Source organism: Haliaeetus leucocephalus, unplaced genomic scaffold (genome assembly GCF_000737465.1).
Source record: "Haliaeetus leucocephalus isolate CR32 unplaced genomic scaffold, Haliaeetus_leucocephalus-4.0 Scaffold184, whole genome shotgun sequence".
NCBI lineage: Eukaryota > Metazoa > Chordata > Aves > Accipitriformes > Accipitridae > Haliaeetus > Haliaeetus leucocephalus.
Genome location: NW_010972620.1, coordinates 832,755 through 850,222, shown reverse-complemented (window position 1 = coordinate 850,222; position 17,468 = coordinate 832,755). Strand labels below are relative to the sequence as shown.

The window sequence follows — 17,468 nt, the reverse complement described above, 5'->3', positions numbered from 1 at the left end:
TTCTAGGATTTTTGAATCATTGTACATCTTGGCTTACTTAAGAACTACATACGTTAGAATTATTTTCAGTACAATTTCAATAGTAAGAATTCCTGTTTGCTAAATAAATCATCACATTAATCTTTTTGAGGATTTTATGTTGAGGACCAATGTTCAAAGCTCATTTCCTCCAAGTTAAAAGTAATTTAAAATGGAATTTGGCCAAAACTCCTTCATTTTTTGAAAATAATCTTAAACGGATGAAGGCAATTTATCTGATGAATCCCATCTTTGCGAAATCTAGATAGCTACCAACACTTAAATATTGAGAAATGTTCCATAAAGATGGTTACCTTTACATTTTAAAACTAATTTTTTTTGGAAAAGCAACTAGTGCTGCTCAGAGATACAAAGGTGCAGATTTGGAATTGCTTTTGGTAAAAGTTGTCTGTATTAGCTGGTGCAGGCAGATTACCACTGTGGGAGGTTCTTTTGCACTTCATCTCATATGTTTAAAGATGGCATTTAGGGCATGATTTTTCTCTTGTCAATGTCTACAGGAAATGCAGATATCATAGCTGTTTTTATTTTGTGCCTTACATCACTCAGACTGGTACAGCTGACTGCAGAAGGTATACAGCAGTGGAATTACATCTCTTTTGTGCCCATCTTTATTGTTGTATCTGAGCAAATTCACTGTATTTCTACCAGTAGATTGCACTCAGTTTTTACTGTTTGGAGTTAAACTTCCATAAGTCTTTGAATTGATCTAATAATTTTAAAATATTTGTAACTAACTTTAAAAAAAAAAAAAGGAGAAAAAAAAAAAAGCTACGCTTGAATTCTGGAAGAAGACTGAAATCTTTTTTCCTTTTTTACTTTTTTCCCCTTACTTTTTGGCTTTTTTTTTTCCTTCTTAGTGTTAGGAAAGAAGATTAGTATTGGAGAAATTAGTAGAAGTGTAATCTTTCAAAAAGTTTCATCATACAGAGTTCAACAGGAAGGAATGCATCTTAAAATAAACATTGCTGGTTTATACGTTAGGTTATTTGTAATTTTTATTTTATAAACTCCTGTGTCTGATAATTTTCCATAACATCTCTGATTAAAATTTACTAACAAGAGCTTTAATTTTTAAGCAGGGCAAGGCACAAATGCTGGAGAAGAACAGTTAAAGAGTTCTTTTCTGCAAGAAGTGCACCTCAAATTTCTGCTGACTGGACTTCTTTCAGGACTTCCTTTGCCTCCGTTTGCTATCCGCATGTGCCCACCTCTTACAACAAAAAACATTAAACAGTATGAGCCAATCCTTGCTGTTGGTAAGTGCCTTGAATAGGTTATTAGTTGCTATGAAAATAATGTATTATATTAAATACAAATATAGTTACTTATACAGGAAAAAAAAAATCTGTCTTTTGATCCTGTGTATCTAATCACAGATAGTGACCCTTGTATTAGTTTGCATCTATGATAGTGTTCACGTTCTTTTTTTTGTGCCTTGGGTTTAAGTAATGCTACCTGAAAAATTGCAATATATTAGCAAGTTTGTATTTATCTTTTCATTTACTGTGATATTGGTCTGTTGATACACACAGCATTTTACATGCTGCTCTCACTTCATTCTCAACATCTATAAATACAGACTTCTGCATCACTGCATTCCTAGAATAAGTAAATGAACTTAACAGAGATGGTATTTTTGTTCTGATGTAAGTACCTAAAATACACTTAAAGCACATTATTCTTCCTGAATGAATCTATTCTGTCTTACTACAACTGTAAACTCATCTAGATATTAGAATAGTTGCCAGTGAGCACCTGATTTATTAACTCTGAATTCTCCCTATTTAAATCTGATTTATCTGGCATGCCCTTTCAGACTACATCAGGGATTTCACAGTGTATCCATACAGGCTACTGTCTTTCTCTGCAGTCAGTGGACTGGAACAGTAGCCACAGAGATGCTGTAATTTAAAGATTGTAGTAGGTTGTAAAATTAGACCTCCGGATTTGGGTTGTTCAAACGTGCTCTTGATATATGTAAGATATCGCTTGATTCTGGGCTGCCCAGTCAAGACTGTGCGTGTTGCAAGTCAGACTTGGGAGATTCTTGTTATTCTTAAGGTTGCCTGTGCTATAGTTTTGCCTTCTTAAGTTTTTAGGTGGGGCAGGGAGGTATTGTGAAGTGAATGTTATGCAGGAGCTTACAAAGACGATCTCACTCCAGTAATGAAAACGCCATATTAACGCGTGTATATATGTGTGCAGTTGTAATGCTTCTGTTATTACTGAGCTGAAAGTACCATTAATAGTTGCACTCTCAAATGTAGGCAAGCTGTCATTACACGATGTGATGCTGCTAAAATGTAACCTTTGATTTTATATAAGCTGTAGCTGTTAAAACAGGTGAAATATAAAGATTAGGAAACTAATAGGTAGGTATAAAGTGCATTTACAGCAAGGTCTGCAGCATTCTACATTTAAGGTACCTGAATGGCTTTTTAGGTATCCATAGTTGTATTTAATAAAGTTGATAGGAGTATAAAGAAAAAAAGACAAGAACAAGTAAGTCTTCCCAGTGTCTAATAGAAAATTGTAACTTTCAGTGTTTCAGAAGGTATTTGATCTAATTGAAGCTAATACCTACTAAGGTACTGATTTGTAATTTGAAAGAGGTCATTATTTCAGGGATGAGAAAGCAAATTACTTTAATGATTTGGTAAAATCTACCCATGATTCTCCCCTGGGATTATTGGTGCATAACAGTTAATAAATACTGTTCCTTGAGGCATTTACTCATCCTGAGTAACCAAAACAAAAAGAAACATTCCTTTCTTCTGCAACTGGGTATGTTGTGAAAATGCAAGAATGAACAGATTTTCTACAGGCTCTAGAAGTAGGTTCAGGAAAATGTCTTGATCCAATGGATTTTACTGGCTGCAGAGAAACTTGGAGGTTTTAATGTTTGGGGTTTAAGCACTAGAAGTCAAAACACCTTTTCTAAAATTGTAAAATATAAGTTACAGGTGTTAAAAAAAGAAAAAAAGAGAAGACAAAAGAGAGAAATAGCTGTAAATCCTGCATTTTCACTAAAGTATGGAAGAGAAGAATGAAATGAGTCTGTCTATATATTTTTATTTTATTTTATTAAATCCCTCTTTATAGGTACAAGTAATGGCTCTGTCCTGGTGTTTCATCTTACAAGTGGACTCTTACACAAGGAGTTAAGCATCCATTCCTGTGAAGTCAAGTAAGATTTTAATTTTAATTCCTACTATAATCCTTCTGGGAGACAAATACTAGAACATCTAACTAACGTTGTACTAGCAGTGTGGGTGTCTTGTTTAATTGTTAATGATGTTCAGGAAAATTGCCTGTTGAGTGGTCTCCCCTAACAGTATCTTTGCTGTGTATAAGCAGTAACACACTGACAAAATTAGAGTGAAAATTACATTGAACAAAATATTTGAATTGTATCTGCACATGCTGATCTAGGATGCATGTCTACTACTTCAGTTTCTTTAGTGCATTGTAGTACAAAGAAGTCTTTCTAGGACAAGAAACTTTATTACAGGGTCTTGTTTATATAACTGTTGTGACTCACAGATTGTGTCCTTGAAATAATTCTGTTTTGTATGCAAAGGTTTATTTACTTTTCCCCTTTGGGGCTGAAGTTGCTATTGAAACAGTTCTAATCTTAACCGAAGTAAAAATAATTTTATTGTTAAAAGATTTTAAAGACTGAATACAGGACTCAGTATTTATCCATCCTAAGTAAGGAACAGGGTAAGTTTTAAGGCTATTGTACTGTGTGTTTGTGTGTACACAATGGCATAACTTTTTGGGTAACTAATGCCAAAGATATTCAAGATGGTGCTTGCTGGATACATACTTCTAGACAGATTTAAGCATGGAAAATAAAATATTTATTTTTAGTAGTAATATTAGTAAAAATTTGTACTAGAGTTGTGGCATGAAGCATTCATCAGGGTAGGGTCTTCATTTTATTGTTCGTTCTACAAAAAGATAAGAAAAGTATAGGCCTCTGAGAATAGATAGCTCTAAGACTTCATTATGGAAACCTGCTTTGAATCTACCACCAAAATTACGTAAGTATGTTTACTTTTCTGGTGTGATTAGTAAGCGCTGTAAGAATAGAATTTCCCTTTCTGTTCTAAACCATTTGAGTATTTTTGTTTGTACCATTAACTACTTACAAAATTATTTTCATTTTATGTTCTGTTATGCAGCACAAGAGGATACTGCTTTTTTCTCATTAAGGTGATTATAGAATTCAAAATTAAAACCACTGCTAACGTTCACAGATTAAAAAAAATAATAAAAATTAAGATGGGGAGACAGGAGGAAATATGCTTTTGAAAAAATACTTCTTTATCTTTTGTTTAGACTTCATGTATCATTGGAAGTATGGTTAGTTTGGGCTTTTCACTTTGCAAAGGTTTTGCAACTTTAGAAAAACTTCACGAATACATTGTCTTTCTAGCAGCTGTTCTTGCACAAATGGTATTTTTAGAAAAAAATTCACGTGATTGTGAATTTTGTTTAGTCATAAGGTGTTATCTGGGTAACTCTTTTAAATATTTGTTTTAATTGCCTCAGTCCCGCTCTTAATGGTCTGAGTGACTTTCTACATAATCTTTACAAGTTCAAGGGAATGCTTTAAGCAGTGTAGAATAAGGCATAGGGATTTTTTTATTTTTTTTTATAATTAACATTCATGGACATTTTTTCTTTCAGTGGGAATTGAATTCTTACTTATACCTCTAAAATGGAGATAGATTGGATAATGCCTCTATTTCAATTTTAACTGAAAATACACCTTCAGGGAACACCATTACTTTAGTATTTAATTGAGAATACCCTGAAATTGTAACTCAAGGCCAGCATTTTTCAGTGCCCTGTAGTTTAAGAAAAGAATGTAATAACACTAAGGTCTTTGGAATGGCAACTGTGCTACAATAACAGCCACTGAGTTGTCTAGGTGCTAGCAATTGACTTTTTTTTGAGATTAAAGTGTTCTTTTTTAGAAGCTACCTATGTAGTCACATGCTGATTTATTTTTTTAGATTATTTTTAAACTTTGCAGTTCTGTATTGTGATTAGGAGTAGGGCGAATTGTTCTTCTGTCCTTCATTTAGGATAGTTCATACTCGTGAGTAGCCTTGAATATTCATTTTGTCAATGATTATTATTTAGCTATTTCACTACTTGTTTAGAATTATGTGAGTAAATACTTCACCTTTGAGTTTAATTTGTTTTTCACTAGGAGACTGAGGCAAGAAGCAGCAGAAATGCTTCAGAACACACAAAGAGGAAAAGTCAATCAGGCTACTGCTAGGAGCATAAGTGAGGGGAAAAAACAGATGGGGACTCTAGCATGTATGCTGGCTGAAAGAAGCTGAGAGCAAGTCAGTCTTTCTTCCTTCAGGATAGAGAGAAACACAAATAATTGTTGTTACGAAGAGGAATTAGAAGAACCATGAAATAACTTAAGTCTGATAGCTGTTCTGTCTTCTAAGTGGAGCAATCTAAGCTATTGTGCTAAGATAGGAGATGATAATACATCTTCAATGCAGAGGAGAATATATTTGAGACACGTAAATAAAATGCCTGCGATGTATCTTCTAGTTCAGTGAAAGTGGTGCATTTGCAATGCTTCTCACTGCGACTTTTGCTTATTCTGATAGATAACTATGACTACAGCAGTGCTTCTCATTCTTTTTTGCTGAACCTCAGCAAGTTCAGGTTGCAACAGCTTCAATTTTTTAAATTAAAATCTCACTGACTGTAACAAGAATGTGTATGCATTACATCTGAGTTTTAGCAGTCGAAGTTAAGCAGACTCCCCTTTGGGAAACTGCTTTGCAAACGTTCATCACCTCGTTAAAAAAACTTTCCTCACGTAGAGAAAGATGAATGAAAAATACCTACCACTTCTGTCAACAGGTTGGTGTGCTAGATTTATTTCTGTGCATTAGTAAATATGCATTGCCTGACAAGCGTAAGCAGAGTTGCAATGAAATCCTGTGTATTCGGAATTGAATTCTGAAGTTGCTATTACAGGATGTACCGTTATCTCGGATGTACCATGTTCAGCACTTAATTGTAATTTCTTTTTCTTAACCTTCCTGTTCTTAAAAATGAAAAACTTGTTCCATTGGTGTTGTTCATTTTTGGACATGTAGGCCATACAAATAGTTTTGAATTACAAGGAAAGTTCTTTTTGAATAATAAAAATTGATGCCAAGAGTATTTTCTGATAATATGATTGAGATTTTAATACAGTATTCTTTAAGATATGGTTTGATTTCCAGTTTTACCTTTCTCCTTTTCTTATAATTCTTATAATTAATTTGAGTAGCAGCTGCCTTGTCATAAAGTCACAACAATCCATTCCTGACTAGAAGAGTATTTTGTGTTTTTATCCACTTCAGTACGCTGTGTAATTTGTTTGTATTGGAAACATTAATCAAAATGGCTGAATCTTACCCCTGAAGTAACTGAGACAAGTTGATTGTCTAGAATTCCTGAATTTCATATTTTGAAAGAGTGCATCCAGTCTGAGAAATAGTTTACAGCTGAATGTAACCCTTAATTCTAGTAGACAAAGGTGTCTTTTATTAGGAAATTTTGCAAATGGAGATATTTCAGTAGGGAAGGCATTACTTGTTTCCTTCACTAAAATTTGAACCACTGTCTTCAGATTTGCAATTTACATGTGTGACTATTGTTTCAGGTGCAAGTAGTTAGCTAAGTTAAGGTTTCCTTTTGATTATAAGTGTCTTGGGTTTCTGTAGATTTTTATTGGTATTGACAGATGGCCAGGCAGCAGCAAAGAAAAAGGACTTGTCATGTTAAATCTGAGCTGCTGAAAGAGGTATAGAAGGTGCCTCAGGTCTTTGAACAAGAATGTTGAATAACTACTGGCAATAACAATGCACTATGAGTATTCTGTGCTTTTTCCAAAAAAACATAGTAGAATAATAGATAAAAATTAGAAAGGTGTCAGAATTCATATTTCTTCCATTTCTGAAAGCTCCCTGTGTTTATGTCCCTTTGGAGACTTGCAATGTCACACATTATTGCAATTGTAGATTTCTAGTCAATCATTCCTGTAATGTTTCAATTAATAATTGAATACTTCTCATTTTGATCAAAATTATTGGTTGAACTTTCATAGGTCCTGGTGGGAAAAGAACTGGGTCCTAAATTTTTAAATTTACTTGAGGACTTAGGAATAAAGCTTCCCATTTTTTTAAACCTTGAACTAAAAAAATAAAGAGAAATATGGCTGTAACTTACATGTGGAAAATATTATGGGAGTGCTTTTTGCTTTTACTCATCTACATTGCATTTAGGAAACTTCTACTTAATACAATGTGAGTTAGATTTACTGACAGTAAAACATAAATACTCTTATTTTTTTTCCTCATATTTCACACACATTCTTGCAAAACAGACCATGATTTTACAATTGATGTTAACGGAAGACTTAGTTATCCTGGAAATAGTTCGTAAGTAATCTGTGTTTGAAGGATTTGAGGAAAACCTAAATCCTTTTATCCATGTTAAAATGAACTTGGGCATATGTATGTATTAGAACAGTCTCAATTTTCTTTTAGATTAGTTCCTTGATCTGTTTCACAGGTAGAGTACTCGGCAATTTATGCTGGCACAAAATGTGTGTGAGAAATGGAGACAGAAGACTATCTTGTTTTGGAACAGTACCACCTAGTGCCACTTTCTATCCTTTTGTGGCCTGTGGTATATTTCAAGAATTTGCTTAGAAAATCCATATGTGCTGACAATATGTTGTATACAGTGTAGCTTTACACCCTTGCAACACTTCAAGGAAATATGGTTTGTGGCTGCCTTGGCATGACCTAAAAGAACAAAAAAAATTACCAGGTTTTCGGTTCTTTTGTGATAGCCTTTGAAATCTGTTCAGGGCCTCTCTTTTTTTATCATCTTTGTTTCTCTTCTCTCTGGACTGAAAGAATCAAGTCTCCCCACCCTGCTATCCATATGAATATTTTTCTCTTTCTGTATGCTGGCAAATTTGAGTTACTTGGTAGTTCTTCCCATCTGGTAAACCACTGATTTAGTGAGAGCAGTGCTTTTAGTCCACTCTAGTGCTGAGTATCTGTGAGGGATTTTTGCAAAAGTTACCAGTGTTTCTAACTGAAATTTTAGTTTCAACCAAGCAAGAACTAGTGTAGTCTGAAAAGAAAGAAAACTCTGTAATTTAATTTGGTAACTTTATATTTACATCATAGTTGTAAATGTGTAGCTTCTTTTTATGCTTAAATAAAGTGTTTCCATAAAGTGTAGAAAATTACTTCTGTGCTGTTTTCAAATTGAAGAATATGCATAAAAAGAAATCATTGAGCTTTAGTCCAGGCTGTTTTCTAGCCATTCAAATATTTTGGCTAATATACTCCGTGTACTCTCTTCTGATGACAGGGGAATTGAGTGGATAAGCTTGACTGGGTTTATTTCCTTTGCCACATCAACACCTAACAATCTGGGACTAGTAAGGAATGAGCTGCAGCTGGTGGACCTACCAACAGGTTAGTATTTCCTGAGAAATCTGTACGAGAGGCTGACAGATTTGCTGGGGAATGACAAACGTAAGTTCTTCCTACTTTTTTTTCTTTTTTTTTTTTTGTCCCTTCTGTTGTCATGACAAAATAAAATAATAAAGAGGAATTTTAACTGGTTCTGCTCTTCTGTCCTTGTGAATCCACGTAATGTGTTCCATCTGGTGTTCTACAGACAGACTTGAAACAACACCTTTGCAAAGATGTCTGTGGCTTGGACTTGTTATTAAAAGAATTGAATATGAGTCAGCAGGAGGTTTAGAAGCATTCACACATCTTGGGTATTAGTGGTGTATTTTGTTCCCAAAATGCATATTTTCCAAATGGGTTTTGTCACAGTCTACACCCATTGTTTCATGTGCACCTGAAATAGTGTTGAACCATTTATTGTGGTTTGTATCAGCAACAGATAATTTTTCAAGGTAGGCCAGGCATGTGGCCAGAATTTGAGTGTGTGTATGAATGTAAAATGGGTATTTTAGTAATAAAATCTGATACTTCTATAAAGAATTGGAAGGGTTAAAAAATAAATGACTTTAAAGTATATTGTTGATAGCAAAATTAACAGGTTATGTGTGGTTTTCAACTATTCTGGCCTTGTAGTGGATGACAAATATATTTGTGATTGAAGTCAATATTTGCACAATACTAGGAGGTATAATTTGGGAGATTAGACAGCCCAAAATAGGAAGCACTTCAATAATTTTAAATTATTTTTGAATGGGAAAACCTGGAACCATTTAATTTCTAATTGAAGAGCCTGAATCTTGTAACACATGGCTAATTCTGAATTACTTTATATAGCATAAAGTGATTTTTTTTTTTTAAGCTTATGGAAAAGACTCAATTTTTATATTTCTAGGGTGCTGCACAAAGAGACTATTCTTTTAACATGTCAGTATTGTAATTTTTTCCATATAATGTCTTTTGTTCATATGTTTAAAATCAAAACAAAAAAGATACATACTGTGTAAAATTAATCTCATGTAAAATGTGATTTTTGATTTTTCACTCAGCTTGTAAATCATCAGTGTTGAAACATTTATAAATATAAGTGATAAAAGGTTTGGTATTTCCGCAGGCAACCAAGTTTCAAGTAAACGTGAATACCTGAGACCTTAGCATATAGTTTGCTTAAAAAATGTTACATTTCCTCTTTTAAAGCTTACAAGGCGTAACTACTTAACTGTTTGATTGTTAGTTCTTCCATCACTAATTAGCCCAACTTTCTATTTTAGGCCTAGGAGAACTGCGCTGATTTGTATTTACTTCATGAACACTTTGACAAAATTCTCATTTACATTTCTGAACAAAAATAAGGAAGAAGATTCCTAAGGTGGTTCATCACTAATGAAGAAAATAGAGCTGGAAGGTTTCCTGTAGCCTGGCCTCTGACATGAGAGCTCTAACTAGCATTGTTGATAACTAGATTTATTCACATAATTGGCATAAGATAAGTAATTTAGCTATGAGCAGCCATAAAAGTAGCTAAAGTTTGGAAACTTGAATTTTCCTTGAAAGCAAAGGAGAATGAAACTTGCATAGGAGATGCTGTGATACCCTGCTGTTTGTAGATCACTATTTTAGTGATAGGTATAACGCCTTTAATTCTGCAACACTTTGTACAGGTGAAAGTTTTATTGGGGATAAGATTTTAAGTTCTTAGGGTTTATTCTTTTAGCTGGAAAGAAAGAGAGAATGGTTCTGCTAAATGTAGAATGAGTTAGTACTTCACCGTGGAAATACTTTCAGACTTAGTTTATGGCAGAGATAATTTCTCTTACAAAACTTGAAATGTACTCATGAATTTTCTCCTTGGGGAATTGAGAGTATATCTCACTGGCTTTGAGTGGAAAATAATAACTCTTTGAGCTCTCTCTTTATTTATGTCATGTTGATGATGCATCGATTTCAGTAGTTGTGCTCTGGAAGCGGGTCAAATATTGTGTTAGGCAGTAGGTTTTACATTATATTTAGTCCTCTGAAACGCAATAAAACTTCAGCAATGACAAGAGTAATGTAAGATACAGCAGGTTACTTGGAGATGTTCAAGTTTAGTTTGTAAACTATTTCTGTTCACAAACAGAATAGTTTATAAACTATTTCTGTTTTCCCCCATGTCATTACTGTGTTCCAGGCAGGAGCATTGCATTTCGTGGGGAGCGAGGCAATGACGAGCCAGCTATTGAAATGATAAAGGTGTCTCATTTGAAGTAAGTAGATTAGCCTTGTGAAGTTTATAAATCTTGCTGTACTGCATGAAGATCCTCATGGCTTAATAGAAATTCCAGGAAAAAACACTCCAGAGAGTATAGGAAGATGTGCAACAGCATCAAGAGAAAAATACTTTACAATATTAGTTCAAAGTGCAAAAGCTGTGAATGTTTCTGTGGTTGACTTTGTCACTTCAGGATCCAATCATGTTGGAAGATCATTTGTTAATATTTTAGTTATTTTAAGAATTGTGTGCACTGAATGGACATTTTGATAATATTAGGGAGAATAAAAGTGCTGAACAATTTTTGTCAACTTTGATTATGTTATGAGTTAGTTCCCTTTTCTATAAGATAAGCCTTTCTTAAAACTAGAATGGCATGAGAGGTGGGATGATTTTTCATGTATTTATTAATTTTTCTAAGTATGTATTTCACACCTTTATAATAATTGTCTGCTGGAGAACCAGATGTGAGGTATAGTTGTTTGAGAGTCAGCTGATAAATGACTAAATTGTTTACCATCAAATCCTGCTTATTTTGAGATCAGGCATGGACAGGAGGCCCTGGTCTTTATAGTATCAAAATAATAACAGTAGTACTCTGTGAGATTACTTTACTTTCCTGTGTAAATGAAATTAGTGTTGAATTTAATAAGGCATTGTCTCTAAATTTTAAAAGTTTTTTTCTTTACAGTGGATGAAAAAAATTAATGTTCTCTAGCTTGCATATGAATATTTTCGGAAGTATGTATGTGTTCCAGAGAATTTGGAAGAGTTCAACCATATAATGGTCTTATTAATTCATTAAAAATTAAGAACAGCTGTGGCTGAGATGAAGAGACTAGAAAGTTAAGTGAAAACAAGAAAGGATAGTTCATTTGAGTAGAGACTAATGCAGTTGCAAAGAGTACATATAGCTGTATTTTCAAGTTAAATGTGGAAAGTGGTGGATTGAAGGTGTTTTACTCATCTAGCTCCACAGATGAAGGGTCTGAAGACATGACTGACAAGTGGTTTAGTGTAAGAGGATTTTATGTTCATTTATCACTGGATTAGGGAAGTGGCATGCGTCTGGAGTAGAGAAAAAAAATCTGTCCAACCTACAGTCTTGGTATGTCTTTCTGATATCTTGTGCAGTCATTGACTCAGGCTGAATATGGCTAAATTAGAGGTGCTGCTGCTTTCTCTGAATTACTTTGCTTGTCTTCTTTACTACTTGAGCACTACCACCTGACAGAAATTTCTAATTCTTTTAGCCTTGAAGGAAGATTCTTTTTCAGACACTCTTTTGCACCTCAGTAACTCAAGGAAATCACAAGCTTCAGAGTGGGATTTGAGTCAGATTAATTTACTCTGCTTCCTTTTAGTTTTTGAGGGTTTCCAGAGTGCTGATATGAACAACAAGTGTGAAGTAAAATGCTCAAATTAAAATGGAGTGATTACTTTTGCTGTAGTAAATTCTTATTTGTTTTAGGCAGTATCTAGCTGTAGTATTTAAAGACAAACCACTGGAGATCTGGGATGTCAGAACATGCACTCTGCTCAGAGAAATGTCTAAAAACTTCCCTACAGCAACTGCTTTGGTAAGGAGTAAAATCTGTTACTTGCTGTTTATTAAATGTAGTATGTTGAGATAGAGTAACATTTTACTGCATAATTATTCATCGATTTTTATACTATCTGTAGCATACAGGTAAGTGCTTTCACCCTTCCGTTTTCATTTGTCATCAAATAGAGGCAAGAAGAAAGGAGGTACTGGTGGAAGAATCTGGTCTGCTCCTTGGGTGATGGAGGGAGGTGTCATAGAAAGCAATCTTCATTGAAATAGTTCTAATTAACAGAAGAATCCCCAGTAAATTCAGGGAGTAAACATTTGTCTTTTCGATTTTTTCCTGGACAATTTTTCACAGGAGTGGTCACCTTCTCACAACTTAAAAAGCTTGAGGAAGAAGCAGTTAGCAGCCCGAGAGGCCATGGCACGGCAGACGGTTGCATCAGATACTGAAGTTAGCAGCGTAGAATCTTCTGTGATCAGGTATTTCTCATTCTAATACAATGCTGTTCTGCATCAGTTGTTTTTCCACCATGTGCTGTTGTTCTATAGAACAGAATATTTTGGAACTGATTCTTGAGTACATACCGGGCAAAGCAAAGTTATCGGCCTCCCTTTAGCTTTTAGACATGGAACTTTGGTTTACTGCTGAATGAAAGTGTACCTGTTTCGCTCAGGTGTGTCTGTAGCAGTCCATTAGTTACCTGGTTCCTGAAGTAAAACTTATTTGCCCCTGATATATGCATTTTTGAGCTGCCTCTGTGAATTAGTTAGGGAGAATTTGCCTTGCAATTATAATTTCAAGAAAGAAATACTTGTGTCTCATTGTGTTCTCTTTAAAGCTTGTTACAGGAAGCTGAAAGTAAATCAGAGCTGAGCCAGAACATTTCTGCCAGAGAGCACTTTGTGTTTACAGGTGCTGATGGGCAGGTTTATCATCTCACAGTAGAAGGAAACTCAGTAAAGGACAGTGCAAGAATTCCTCCTGATGTGAGTTCCAATTTTCTATATCATTGATGCTTTAATTTTTCTCTTAGCTATGATTGCCAGAAAAAATATCAGGGATATGCATTGTAGTGGCAAGTAGTCATTAATGTGGTAGTTTGAAATATGAAATAAAAATTCCAATTTCAAAAACTACAGCAATTCTGTTTTCACAATCATAACAGTTTTTCTATTGAAAACACTGTTGAAATAAATGATTTTTTTTTTACAAGTTAGAAATCTTCATAGACCCTGACTTGCTTTCTGAATAAATTACATGACATATTTTCAAGAATTTTCGTAAAGCATATACAAAAATCTTGAATAACAAAGAGGATGTTATTGAAACATGACTGTTCTGTTAATGGATTTTTTCTTGCGTCATAAGGAGCGCTTGAGTGGGCCAGAGCACTGTGAGTTTTAAGTATGGGTTTTTTCCCAGTTACTCTGAAGAACAGTCTTTCTTTTTTTGTTGTTCTTGAAGGCTTTGATAAATTGAACTTATAATTAGGAATTCTTTTATTTTTGTTTCCTGCTTTAGTATATGCTAGTATTGTGATTAATGAGGTCTGTCATGTTGGTGCTTCCTTGCAACAAGAGACAGAGAAGTGATTTCCATTGCTTTAAACCCAAAATTTCTTACAAGGAAACGTCTTTTTGAAGCATATAGAAGCAAATATGACTGACTTGATAAATGCTTGTATTCGATAGAATTGTGTCTGTTTTAACTGAGCAGAATTTGGTCTATCATGTCATATGCTATTTTAAAAAAATGAAATATTAATGTTGAAATGTTTGTTCCTATGTTCAGCTCTATCAATCACAAGATATTGTTCTTCTGCTTAAATATTTCCAGGGAAGTATGGGTAGCATTACATGTATTGCCTGGAAAGGGGATATCCTGGTTCTTGGGGATGTTGATGGAAACTTAAACTTCTGGGATTTGAAAGCTAGAGTATCCAGGTATGAATGCAAATTAAGTTTGACAAACATGAGATAATGAGTGTTAGAATGTGGGGGTTTTCCCCCCCCCCCCCATTGTTGTTCTTCACTGTAGGAGGTCATCTGTGGTGTTTGAGGGGAAAAATGCCTACTGTGTTAAAATTCTCTACATTCATCTTTTGTGTTTTCAGATGGAGTAACGTTTTATCAAAGTTTTTAAACTTGTTTCTTACGTTAAATCTGCAGTGGCTTCTGATAATGTGTTAAGTATTGTAGTATTCATTTCAATCATTTAATCTTTTTAGTTTTCATAATTTGGGTAGCCATTTGTGTGTGTATATATACATAGATAGATTGTTCTTCTCAATCTGTACAATATCAGGTTCTGCAACATTCATGGAAAGGATTTAACTACCCACGATATTAGGTATAGGATGATTGATACTAATCTTGTGCTTTTCTTTTCTTAGGGGGATTCCTACACACCGAAGCTGGGTGAAAAAGATACGTTTTGCCCCAGGGAAAGGAAATCAAAAACTTCTTGCAATGTACAACGATGGAGCAGAAATTTGGGATTCAAAAGAGGTAAGTGTCCGTTTTTTGTTACGCACTTCTTTGCAAAATATACATGTTACTTCTGAAAATCAGAACGAATCAGGGATTAAGTTTTACTTAGTCATGATTTCTTGCTGACAGTTGTATGATAAGGTTGTATGGCTTTTCTCAGAAGATGTTTAGTTCCTATAAAGCATTTTTAAGCTGTTGTCAGTGAAAAGTACCTTTCAGTCATAGAGCTGACAATGTCTCTGAGATACTCTGTCATTCTCTTGTAATGTTTTTGAAGCAGACATTGAAAATTTAAGGGGGAGTTGTCAATCTTAGAATTTAATCTGTGGACAAGAGAATATTTTTACTACAGGTTTCTTAACTTCTGTGCGTAGTCAAGAGTATGTATTCTTCAGTGCATGGATTTAATTTGTTAGGAAATACCAGAAAGCTAGACACTTGTTAATTAACATTGTATAGCTTCTCATCTTACTCAGAAAGTCTGTAGTAATGTTCACAAATCTTCTGGGGTTTGCTTCATAGGTCTTTCAGGGGATTATAGTACCAGGGGGAAGGAAAGATAATTGTACTGTTTTAACTTAGCCCCCTGGAGTAAGTTCAGGGTATGAGGGTATGAAACAGGAATTTTAATTTTTTTCTCTTCACTTTGTAAAGAGCACCAACTCCGAACTCAGACACTTACTTTGAGCAATGTGAAACTCTCTGTTGATGATAAGAGTTGAACAGCAGATATAACTAACAACTGTGAATTATGTTGGCAGAGCAGAATATTATCCCATGAGTCTCTCCTTGAAGTACGTTTGAATAGTTTTGATGCCATAGGGTATTCCTCCTGTAGCTGTTCCCACTCTTTTTCTGGGACAAGGGAGTTTCCTACAGGAAAGCATTTAAAATTAATTCACATTTTCAGCTGAAAATCTCCCAGAATATCTGTAGAAATGTTTTATAGTCTCAGTCTTATTATCTGTCCATATAATCCTCTCTTTAGAATTTCAGCTCTGCTTACAACCAGTTATCTGATATTTTCACATTTTTCTCTAATTCCCTCGCTGCTAAGAGTAATCATGCTCTAGAGCTGTTGTCCCCTACATCTCTCTAACTCCATGCTTTGCTCTAGAACAAGTGAAAGGAATGTTGATTGCAGTGGAGCCTTTGTTAATATTTCCTTATATTAACAATTGTAATGTTCTATGGTGCTACAGAAGGGTTACAAAATGTCTAACTACTGACCTGTGGTTAGAAGTGCAGTTTAGAACATTTTGTTTATTTCTGTTTTGTTTGTGGACAATAAATCATCCTAGTCCCGTAATGTTATGTTAATAGTATGTCTAAATGTATTTCTAGACATGGTCAGTATTTATCAAGAAGGTATATTAAGGTTTATGAAGAGCATGAGTTAATTAATGAGAACCTCACTTCTGCCTTGATGTATATGCTAGAAGAGGGACTGGAATTAAAGAGGGAGTGCAAATTTCCACCAGTTTACCATGGAAATTTTATATCAGAAAAAATAACAAAAAAGGCAGCTGTACAGCTGTGCTCAAAAGGATCTTTTCTCAGCTCTCAATTGGGAAAAAGCATTGTTTCAGGGCAACCATGTGCCCTACTCCAAGGTTTCTAAATTCCCTACTCTCCAGAAGAGACCATTGTTAAAATGATTTATGACTAACTACACCTTTTATTGCAAATTTTGTGGTGTACCTTGTGGGCATGTGACAGAGTCTTACACTGTGTGATGGAGAGCCTACTAAAAATGAAAAATAACTCAACTTTTCAAGGTACAAATGGTGAGCAGTTTAAGAAGTGGAAGAAACGTCAATTTCCGAATCCTGGATGTGGACTGGTGCACTTCAGACAAAGTGGTCTTGGCATCAGATGATGGGTGCATTAGAGTTTTAGACTTGTCCATGAAACCATCATGTTTTAGAATGGATGAACAGGACTTAATAGGTATGTTGATTTCTTTTTTGCTATTGACTGCTAGATACTTCATTTTGAAAGCGGACCATAAAAATGTTCAGCATTTCTGTTAGAAGAGAGAATTGTCACATGCAGAGGGTTAGGTGTCCCTATAGTGGTTTTCATAGATGCAGATAAAATTTTTAGGCTTAGGTCATAAGCATGGGGGTTTTGTACAAGTTTAATCTCCTAAATAAACTATACTTTTTAATATCTTAATTGGAATATAAATTAACAACATAAGAGCTTTTTGTACAGATGTCTAGCAAGTTGACCTAAAAAGCATCTGTACATCAATTAGGTATCAGTACCTACATCACTGATATTCATTACATGATTTTGAAACATTTGTTAATGTGTGAAAATGACTTTTCTAATATTTCCAGATATCAAAGACAGTTTATAGACTGATTCATTGCTTTTCAAAGTAGATTTTCCCACTGAACTCTAAAATAGCAATATCAGTGCTGTTTGACTTTTTTTGCCATAAGTTTAAGAAGGGAATTTAAATATTTAACTATTTAAATAGTTAACTAAGCTATATTTTTCTAATTTTTTTTATTACTGGTGTTCCAAATGACTCCTCTTGTTTTGGTCTTTTTGGTCAATCCTGCCTTTACTCATACAATTTCTTTAAAACATGTGGATT

The 17,468-nt window shown here is 34.4% G+C and overlaps 1 protein-coding gene across 3 annotated transcripts in view; it reads left to right on the top strand.

Moving 5' to 3' along the window:
* The window catches only part of WDR11 (WD repeat domain 11), a 50,995-nt gene that overhangs the window by 21,459 nt on the left and 12,068 nt on the right, over positions 1–17,468 (top strand). For all 3 annotated transcript variants that reach the window (XM_010564673.1, XM_010564671.1, XM_010564672.1), the window contains exons 10-19: positions 1,122–1,298; positions 3,145–3,229; positions 8,464–8,570; positions 10,738–10,813; positions 12,290–12,398; positions 12,726–12,850; positions 13,210–13,357; positions 14,208–14,314; positions 14,764–14,878; positions 16,639–16,810. In XM_010564673.1, the coding sequence (XP_010562975.1) occupies positions 1,122–1,298; positions 3,145–3,229; positions 8,464–8,570; positions 10,738–10,813; positions 12,290–12,398; positions 12,726–12,850; positions 13,210–13,357; positions 14,208–14,314; positions 14,764–14,878; positions 16,639–16,810 (1,221 nt within the window). The remainder of the gene's footprint in view (positions 1–1,121; positions 1,299–3,144; positions 3,230–8,463; positions 8,571–10,737; positions 10,814–12,289; positions 12,399–12,725; positions 12,851–13,209; positions 13,358–14,207; positions 14,315–14,763; positions 14,879–16,638; positions 16,811–17,468) is intronic.